The sequence below is a fragment of the Lithobates pipiens genome, unplaced genomic scaffold, assembly GCF_037356315.1.
Source record: "Lithobates pipiens isolate NorthernLeopardFrog02 unplaced genomic scaffold, aLitPip1_a1.2 Scaffold_8, whole genome shotgun sequence".
NCBI classification, from domain to species: domain Eukaryota; kingdom Metazoa; phylum Chordata; class Amphibia; order Anura; family Ranidae; genus Lithobates; species Lithobates pipiens.
The window spans coordinates 412994525-413005194 of NW_027507903.1; the positions used below are offsets into that span (position 1 = coordinate 412994525).

A 10670-nucleotide genomic window follows, 5' to 3' on the forward strand; every position below is an offset into this window, starting at 1 on the left:
CAGTCATGTTCCACAAGCTGCAGCATACTGCCAAGTTTGCTCCAGCGATGAAGAGGGAGGGGATGATGAGGGCACTGACTCCACGTGGGTGTCTGGTAGGAGGGAGGAGGAGGAGGCACATGTCCAATGAGCTTAGGGGCAGCACACCGACTGAATCACACCGCAGAGCTCCGCCTGTGCAGGGCGATGCCTCTGAGCGTTATTCTAAAAGTCCTTTGGTGTGCGCCTTTTTTGAGACGAGTGCATCAGATCGCACCGCTGCTATTTGCAACATATGTCTCAAGCGTATTTCGCGTGGCCAAAACATCAGCCGCTTGGGCACCACATGCTTGACCAGACATATGTTGACCTGCCATGCAGCTCGTTGGCAAGCGTACCTCAAAGACCCACACCAAAGAACAAAGCGGACCTCTCCTTGCTCCTCATCAGCTGGGATCTCCAACGCCATTAGACCTTCAGTCCTCTCTGAAACCTGCTCTGAGAGGAATGAAGGTGTACAATTAGGTGTGTCACAGCCAAGTGCTTCCGGGCACTCTGCTAGCAGTACACCCACGTCCGATTATAGCAGGCAAATGTCCCTGCCCCAGCTGCTGGACCGGCGAAAGAAGTTCACCCAGCCATCCACATGCCCAGCGGTTGAATGCTAGCTTGGCTAAATTGCTAGCACTTCAACTGCTGCCTTTTCAGTTGGTAGACTCGGCCCCCTTCCGTGAGTTTGTACAATGTGCGGTTCCTCAGTGACAGGTCCCCAAACACCACTTTTTCTCACGGAAGGCGATTCCGGCTCTCTACCGGCTTGTGGAAGGCAAGGTCCTTGCCTCGCTAAACAGGGCGGTCAGCGGTAAGGTGCATATTACCGCTGACTCATGGTTCAGCAGGCATGGACAGGGACGTTACCTGTCTTTCACGGCCCATTGGGTCACTCTTCTGGCAGCTGGGAAGGATGTAGGACAAGATGCAGTAGTGTTGGAGGTTGTTCCGCCACCACGCCTCCAAAATGCTACTATTTGTTGTGACACACCTCTGTCCTCCACCCCCTCCTCTTCTTCTTCCTCCATGGCCTCTTCCAGTGCTTTGTCCTCAGAACCAGCGGTGCTCCGTAGGCGTTCCAGGGGCTACGCAAGTACGCAGGCAAAACAATGCCATGCCGTGCTTGCGCTGGTTTGTTTGGGGGACAGGAGCCACACTTGGGCGGATGTTTTGTCAGCTCTGCAGGGGCAGGCCGAGAGGTGGTTGACGCAACGCCAGCTTAAGCCAGGAATGGTGGTTTGCGAAAATGGCACCAACCTCCTCTCTGCCCTCCGACAGGGACAACTGACCCATGTGCCCTGTGTGGCTCACGTCCTTAACCTGGTGGTGCAGCGGTTCTTGGGCAGGTACCCGGGCTTACAGGATGTCCTGAAGCAGGCCAGGAAATTCTGTGTGCATTTCCGCCGATCATTTAATGCCTGTGCTCGGCTGGCTGAGCTCCAAAAGGAGTTGAACCTGCCCAAGAACCGCCTTATATGTGACATGCCCACCAGGTGGAACTCAACGTTGGCCATGCTGCAGCGGCTGCACACGCAGCAGAGGGCCATCAATGAGTACCTGTGCGACTATGGCACCAGAACAGGGTCAGGGGAGCTCGGTTTTTTCTCACCACGCCAGTGGGGCATGATCAGGGATGCAAGCACTGTCCTGTCACCGTTTGAGGAGGCCACAAGGATGGTGAGCAGTGACAGTGCATGCATCAGTGACACTGTACCTTTTGTCCACCTCTTGGAGCATACGCTGCGTGGAATAATGGACAGGGAACTTGAGGCAGAACAGAGGCAGGAAGAGGAGGACTTCCTTGCCTCTCAAGGCCCCCTTCATCCAGTGTTTCTGCTGTCCCACCCATCACACAGGAAGAGGAGGAGGAGGATGATTGTGTCAGCATGGAGGTGGAGGCTCTCACTCAGCATCAGCAGCAGCAGTCTTGTAGGGATGATTTACAGTCCCAAGAAACCTGTAGACTTGTACGTGGCTGGGAGGAGGTAGCTGCGGATCATGTTGTCCTTAGTGACCCAGAGGACTCCGGACCGAATGCCTCAGCTAACCTACGCTGCATGGCCTCCCTGATCCTGCAAAGCCTGCGGAAGGATCCTCGTATTCTTCGGATCAAGGAGAGGGACCATTACTGGCTGGCCACTCTCCTTGATCCACGGTACAAGGGTAAGGTTGCCGACCTTATCTTGCCGTCGCAGAGGGAGCAGAGGATGAGACATCTCCGGGAGGCCTTGCAGAAAGGTCTGTGCAATGCGTTCCCAGAGACTGGGAGGTTACAAACTCCTGGTCCTGGACAACGTGTTGCTGAGGCATCGGTCAGAAGGAGCGGTGGAGAAGGTGGCCGTCTGACCGATGCTTTCAGACAATTTTTTAGTCCGCAGCCCCAAGGTATGATCGGTTCCAGCAACCATCGCCAGCGTCTGATTTACATAGTGCAGGAATACCTAGGGGCAAGGTCAGACTTGGACACCTTTCCCACCGAAAATCCTCTGGCTTACTGGGTCTTGAGGATGGATCACTGGCCAGAGCTTGCACAGTATGCAGTTGAGCTACTGGCCTGTCCTGCATCCAGCGTTCTTTCGGAACGCACCTTCAGTGCTGCTGGTGGTTTGTTACCGATCACAGGTTGCGCCTGTCCACCGAATCAGTTGATCGACTGACCTTCATCAAGATGAATCAGTCTTGGATCACCCACAGCTACCAAGCACCTGAAGGTGATGTAACCAAATAATTTTTTTTGAAATATCACATCCCTTCAAGACTGCCTATGCTGATGCTGAGTGACTGTCCTGTTATGTTGATTGTCTATCCTCTTCCTCATCCGCTGATATGTTGGAAGAACATTTTTGGTTCTGGGTGATGCCATCAGCCCAATATTTCTGCCCCTGTTTAACAGGGGTGTTTAATTACAATTTTTGATGCAATGCTTTGCAGCAGGGCTAATTCCTGCACTAAAACAAGAGTATATGGGAGAGGTTGCAGTGTCGTGGCACCAGCACCAGTGCCTAAGGCCCAATTTTTCTGCCCCTGTTTAACAGGGGCATTTAATTAAAAAATTTTATGCAATGCTTTGCAGCAGGGCTCATTCCTGCACTACAACTAGAGTATATGGGAGAGATTGCAGTGTCGTGGCACCAGCACCAGTGCCTAAGGCCCAATTTTTCAGCCCCTGTTTAACAGGGACATGTAATTACAATTCTTGATATAATATTTCACAGGAGGGCCTGTTCATGTGCCCACCCAGAGTAACTGTGAGGACTTATAGTGTTGTGGCACCAGCACCACAACCACCAAAGGTCAATTTTTCTACCACTGTTCAACAATGGCATGTAATTACAATTCTTGATATAATCGTTCACAGCAGGGCGCTCCAGCGCCCACCAAGAGTCACTTTGAGGGCTTACAATGTTGTGGCAAAACCAACACCTTGTTCCGCCATTTCTGCAGAGCATATAGGGCAGGCCCCTACTTTCAAACATCCAACTTACAAACATCTCCTACTTGCAAACGGAAGGAGACAACAGCAAGTGAGATGAAAAAAGACGGACGGCAAAACAAATTATACAGGGGTGATAACCCTTCCCTATGTTTTCCAAAAAGCTTAAAAATAGTTTTTTTGACTGGAGCTACACTTTAAAAATGTACCAGTTGAAAATTACAAACAGATTCAACTTAACACAACAAATCTACACAGTCCCTGTCTTGTTTGCACCACCTGTATACTGCTGTTCTGAGTATATAGGGCCTGGGGGCCACACGTATTTCCTTTTTTTAATATGGGTACGGGGTTCCTCTTAATATGCGTACAAGACCCAAAGGGGCTGGTAATGGGCAGGGAGGGCTACCCATGCCATTTTTCTCAATGATTTTCAACCATATTGCAGGAACCAGATATAACATTAAAACCGCAAGCAGTTTTAAATGACGTTATTTCCGTTAAATGTCATTTTGTGCAGGGACTGTTCTAAACACGGGAAACACGTGGCACTTCACAGGCATACTATAGACACCCCCCAGGCACGATATTTAAAGGAATATTCCACTTTTTTTTCACTTTAATTGTCATTAAAATCAGTGCTCCCGCCACAACGGTTGTTTTTAAAACTTTTTTTTGCATTGACCCATGTCCCCTGGGGCAGGAGCCAGGTCCCCAAACCCTTTTTAGGACAGTATCTTGCATATTAGCAGTTAAAATTAGCACTTTTAATTTCGAACGTTCGAGTCCCATAGACTTCAATGGGGTTCTAACGTTCGTACGAATTTGGGGTCCGTTCGAAAGTTCTGGTGCGAACCGAACCGGGGGGTGTTCGGCTCATCCCTAACTATAAGCAACGCAGCATTTATTTTTATATTTGTATCTATATACGTAATGTTCTATCTATCTATCTATCTATCTATCTATCTATCTATCTATCTATCTATCTACATACACGCAGGCCTTTTTTTTCAGAAGACACAGGTACTGGCTGTATACAGTATATGTATTGGTAGTGAGCAGTGGCATATCTAGGGTATGGCAAACAGGGCAAGTGCCCTGGGTGCCACTTGAAGGGGCCACTCAGATACAGTAGTAGTATGTGCCCCTTTAGTCAAACTATGTCTCTTTCAGATGAGCAAGGAATTGCAGCAACAGTCAGTGCAACCGATCTCTGTTGTGAAATAAAGAATTGGGGCAGAGAAAGTTACACTACTTGCTTTTTTTGCCATGTAGTTTGTTTCCTATTCTTCACTTGCTCATTTCATATACAATGTTGTACATTCCCTTTTCCACAACACCTCATTTCATATGCCACATTCCCGATTAAACACAGCCTTATCCCATATGTAGTGCTGTACGTTCCCTATTCCACACAACTTCATTCCATATGCTATTCTGTATGTTCAGGATTACACACTGCCTCATCACATATGGCATGCTGTATGTTTATATACCTATTCCGTTCCAGCTCATACAATATACCATGCTTTATGTACCCAATTCCACACCATCTCATTCCATATGACATGCTGTAAATTTCCTGTTCTGCACTACCTCATTCCATATGTCATGCTGTACATTCCCTATTCCACACCACCTTATCCAATATGCTATGCTGTACATCCCCTATTCAACACCTACCCATTCTGTATGTCATGATGTAAGTTCCCTATTCCACACCAGCTCATTTATTATGCCAAGTTATATGTTCCCTATTCCACCCCACCCCATTCCTTATGCAAAGCTGTACATTCCCTATTCCACACAACTTCTTCCCATATGCCATGCTGTATGTTCCCTATTCCAGAATAGCCCCATCCATATGCCATGCTATATGTTCCCTTTTTCACACCACCTTATTCCATATGCCATGGTTTACCTTTCCTATTCCGCTATGGCGCTTTGATTTTGCTACGCTTTTCCTTTTCCTTTTCTACTCTACCTCATTCCATACACCTGTATAGAATGTATGTGTTATTTTCCACACTGCATTATTCTGTATATTGTGTTGTTCCTATTCTACACCAAAACTTACAGGCTCGGCAGCTCTAGTGTGTTTGCTAGTGTCTGGGTGTGGCAGAACTGGGATGTCAGATGTTTGGCCAGAGTGCAATTTCAACGCTTGCAATGGGCACTATTTCCCGTGCACCTAATTGGGAGTGCGTGGGTGTAATAAAGCAACCTTAAAAATGCTTCAGGTTCCAAACAGCAGCTGCCAACATATTTTTTTGCATCCATATGCATTACAATACATTCAATTTCAAAAATAATGGGACTATTTCTCTGCAATTGGGCCATGGAATACATTTTCTGACAAAGCTTCTATAGGTCTTGCTTTCCCTGGGTCAGTTCTCGGCAGACTGATCTATCCTCCATCTCTCACTTTCCTAAGATCAGATTTGGCTCTGCCTTTCCACAAATTGGTACGATGAAAGGAAAGTCACTGAGTCTGTACCAGTAGCTACTCCTTAGTCCTGACTCCCAACAGCCTGTGTTCTTTACTACAGCTAGGGATGAGCTTCGAGTTCGAGTCGAACTCATGTTGTACTCGAACATTGCCTGTTCGCCTGTTCAGCGAACAGTGAACAATTTGGGCTGTTCGCAGCAAATTCAAAAAGCCGGAACACCCTATACAAATCTATGGGAGAAATCTAAAGTGCTAAAGTGTTTTTAAAACTTTTTTTTGCATTGATCCATGTCCCCTGGGGCAGGACCCAGGTCCCCAAACACTTTTTAGGACAGTAACTTGCATATTACCCTTTAAAATTAGCACTTTAGATTGTGAACGTTCGAGTCCCATAGACTTTAATTGGGTTCTAAAGTTCACACGAAGTTTAGGTCTGTTCGCAGGTTCTGGTGCGAACCGAACAGTGGGGTGTTCGGCTCATCCCTAACTACAGCCTTTCTATCTGCCTAGCACCTATCACCTATCACCATTTGCATTGGTCTGTGTAAGCCCTTGTGCACACAGTCGGACATTCCGACAACCAAATCCGTCTGATTTTGTCAGACAGATTTTGTCTGAAACTGGTGTTGCATACACACGGTCGGACAAAGTTGTCAGAAAATCTGATAGTTCAGAACGTGATGACGTTATTGCGCTACGACGGGACTACGTTCAGGCTTGTAGCCAATAGCTTTAGTCTAGGAATTTGATCTGAGCATGCGGGGCACTTTGTCCAATCAGAATTCTCTACAAACGATCGGACAAAGTCTGATCGGATCATGTTGTCGGAAAATTTTATAGCCCGGCTCTAAAACTTTGTCGGTCGGATATTCCGACGGAAACAGTCCGATGGAGCCCACACACGGTCGGATTATCCGACAACACGGTCCAAGTGGACATTTTCCGTCGGAATGTCCGACCGTGTATACAAGGGCTAAGACGTTCCTAACTAGGATTGGGTAAATTTGAGAACTTCAGAGTCAGGTTTCCATCAGTGGACCTTAGAGGCACACAACCTTTGCTGCCTAGAGCAGCATCGTTCTGCTAGAATCATCTATTTAGAATATTTTCTTGATTTATTAGATTAGAATATTGTGTAAATAAGCTTATATGAAACAAATGTTTTTCTATTGGTGGTGAGTTAAAAATATGTGGTTGATAACATTAAAAAAGCTGATTTGCCTATGCAGCCTATGATAACAGGCCTACTGTGGCTAATGATAATTTTATACCTTGGGAAACACAAGATGTATTTACCAGTTCATACATTTATATTTCTCGCAGAAGTAGCCTTGAGGGGCAATTGAGGGGCATTGAATAAAAATATGGGGGTGATGGAAGCATAAAAACAGCATAAAAAACATTTTGAAAAAATGTTTGTACATTCTTTTGTTTGTAGCATAGAGTTAAAGTTGTAGTGATTACTTTATTTTCCAAAGAAACACACAAAATGCAAGTTATAACCGGTCAATGGTCAAGTCCACCGATCATAAAGTCCAACTCCGGGCAGAAAAAAAATATATTCTTTGCAGTGGGGCTGTGTCCACACTGCAGGGGTTGAGTGCTTGTTTTGTCCAGGGGAGAGGGGAAACCCTTATATTTAAAACTTTGCAACCCCAGCAAAAATGGTGCTCCTCCACAATCCACTGTGGAGGAGCACCACTGTTTCTGGCATCCCCCTGTCCAGAGCAGGGCTATGGATGCTGCTCTGGGCTTGATGACGTCAGAACTCAAGTCTGCTAGAGTGTAGGTTTGCAAAAGCTGCTGGGACTTGTTTTGTGCAGAGAGGAGTGGAGGAATCTTTCTTGTAGGATGTAGATAGAAATTTAGTTATATAAAGAATGCACATTTGGCACTGCATCTTTCTGTTTGTTCACTTATAGAAGGTAGATTTCCAGGGGGACACTGAGTAAGTTTTTTCTTTCTTTTTGGAATAGGGACCCATAGGCCAAAAAAGTTTGTGAACCTCTGGTATAAGAGTATATATTGTCGTTAAAAAAATATGTAATGAAGCAATTTAAATGTTTAGCTGTGTAGAATAAAATTCATAAAACTTAAATTTATTGTGATACAATAGGATAAAACAGTAATATATATATATAAATAGAGATGTATTAGTTTTAGTACAGGCATTCAAAAATATGTTTGCAATGTATATATATATATATATATATATATATATATATATATATATATATATATATATACACACATACTATTTTACCAAAAGTATTGGGACCCCTGCCTTTACATGCACATGAACTTTAATGGCATCCCATTCTTAGTTTGTAGGGTTCAATATTGAGTTGGCCCACCCTTTGCAGCTATAACAGCTCTTCTGGGAAGGCTGTCCACAAGGTTTAGGAGTGTGTCTATGGGAATGTTTGACCATCTTCCAGGAGCGCATTTGTGTGAGTCAGGCACTGATGTGGACTAGATAGCCTGGATCGCAGTCTCCGCTCTATTTCTTCCCAAAGGTGTTCTATCTGGTTGGGGTAGTGCAGGCCAGTCAAGTTCCTCCACTCCAAACTCGCTCATCCATGTCTTGCCAGTCCTTCTTGTCCACTTCAGTGCCTGATCTCACAGATGTGCTTCTGGAAGAATGGTCAAACATTCCCATAAACACACTCCTAAACCCTGTGTACAGCCTTCCCAGAAGAGTTGAAGCTGTTTTAGCTGCAAAGGGTGGGCCAATTCAATATTGAACCCTACAGACAAGACTGGGATGCCATTAAAGTTCATGTGTGTATAAAGGCAGGTGTCCCAATACTTTTGGTTTTATATATATATATATATATATATATATATACATATATATACATATATATATATACTCTGGATATATACAGTGTATATACTTTTTTTCCTTTTTATACTAATATAATATAATATGTTTAATTCATGCAGCCAATATATTTCAAAGTTCTTTACACAGAAAATTGGATCGTTCACATTCAGTTTCTTCCCCTGCGGGCCATTACAAAATTTACCAGAAACTGCAGTAAATAGATGTACTCAGGCACCGCTCCAATATCAGTGGTACTAAACAATGAGCCACAAAAAAGATCATTTTACAGTTCCCACTATAGTTTGTAGAAGTCCACAGCTGTTTTTTGCAAAGTGTAATACTTTGCAAAAAATACCTTGCTGTTAGTCAGTCATAGTATTAGCAAATACTTATAAGGTTGTTGCAACCAATCAAGTGTTAGCTTGCGTTTTCTAGTGTTCATTAGTAAAAAATACCATTTTGATTGGTTGTTTTAAGCATCACTGATGTCCCTTCACCTATCACCTATCTTTCCTTAAACTCTAGTCCCAAATTTTCCCTTTTGTTAGTGAAGACAAACACTTAACAAAATTTGTTTTTTTTAATTCACAGACATAAAAAAGACACCTCCAACATCAAATGGCGTTTGGAGCCCCAAGTACGGTGCACCATTCCAACAACATGTTCCATCCCTGGACTATCAACATAATGTATATATTCCTGGGACGCCGACGCTATTAGCCAACAAAGGTCACTATATGGATCACGAAGAGAAAAACAGTTTTTCCACCTTTGGAAAGAAAAGGAAAATCACATCATGTTGTGACGTACACGATGATATGATCATCAACAATGACCTAAAATGAGCTGGGCTCAAAACAAAGACATTCCAAAGCGTAAGCCACAGAGCCAATGCCAACCTTCTAGAGGAGAACTGGGACCTCAGCGGTTAATAAACTGTCATTACTATGCCAAGAACACCGTCTCAACTCACCTACCTGACGTCTGTTTGTGTGCGATAATTCTGAAAACACAAATGGTGACAGGTCCCGATCTATAAAGTGCAATGGGACAAGGAGATCTAAAATTAATCTGTAACACTTGAAATGAAAGTACACTTGGTGAGGTAATGAAGGCGCAAAAGAAACGTACACAGAGACAATGAAAATAAATGACAGTGAAGCAGTGTGTTGGGTAAATGGACAGGATGCAATTTCATTTGGTAAAACAGATTCAATGTGGGTGCGAATGAAAGTCGCCTGTGTGTAAAAAGCAATTTTCTCTATCTGCAGTCAAGCGAAAAACTTCCTTGAGGACTGGAGAGTGAATGAGGGGACATCCTTTCTGAAATGTCATTTTGAGTTCCAGCCTTTGGCAATTTCCATTTAGTGACAGTTCTGTCTTTCATTGTTAATATGTGAATGTATTCAGTGAATATATACATTATTTTATTTTTTTGTTGGGCTAGCGTGTGTGTTTGTGCAGAGCAAATGAAGGGTGTGTGTATATGTCCAAATCATATTTACATATAGTCTATAATCAACTAAAGGCATTCATTGTTGCTTCACACGGAACACAAATAATCGCCAAACAAGTGTAAATATATGTATATGCTATTTTTAAACTAACACTTGTATTAAAGAAAACTACACTCACTGTGATGTTTAAAGTTACTGTGTAAAACTGACGACATTTCAAAGGCTTTTTAATAGAGGTATGCAAGAGCTGCAGAAAGAGATGAACAAACTTAAAAAAAATGTCTCTGAGATCTGCATCAAATCCTGATCCACATGATAAGGTCACTCGTCTTTCCTCATTACAATGTGGAGATAATAATGGCTGATATCAGAGTGGGTTCCTGGAAATCTGCTTCATATGACATGTTCTTCTTTAATTAAATGCATAAAAAGTCAGCATTGTAACTGGACAGTTAAAGGGGCAGACCACCAAAA

The 10670-nt window shown here is 43.9% G+C and overlaps 1 protein-coding gene across 3 annotated transcripts in view; it reads left to right on the top strand.

Annotated features, from left to right (window-relative positions):
- Positions 1–10374, top strand: part of LOC143964434 (protocadherin-10-like) — a 154244-nt gene extending 143870 nt beyond the window's left edge. For 2 of the 3 annotated variants that reach the window (XM_077474158.1, XM_077474159.1), the window contains exon 4: positions 9331–10374. In XM_077474158.1, coding sequence (XP_077330284.1) covers positions 9331–9584 — 254 coding nt within the window. In that variant the 3' untranslated portion in view covers positions 9585–10374. The remainder of the gene's footprint in view (positions 1–9330) is intronic. The other variant, XM_077474160.1, reaches the window with a different exon arrangement.
- The last annotated feature ends 296 nt before the right edge of the window (positions 10375–10670 follow it).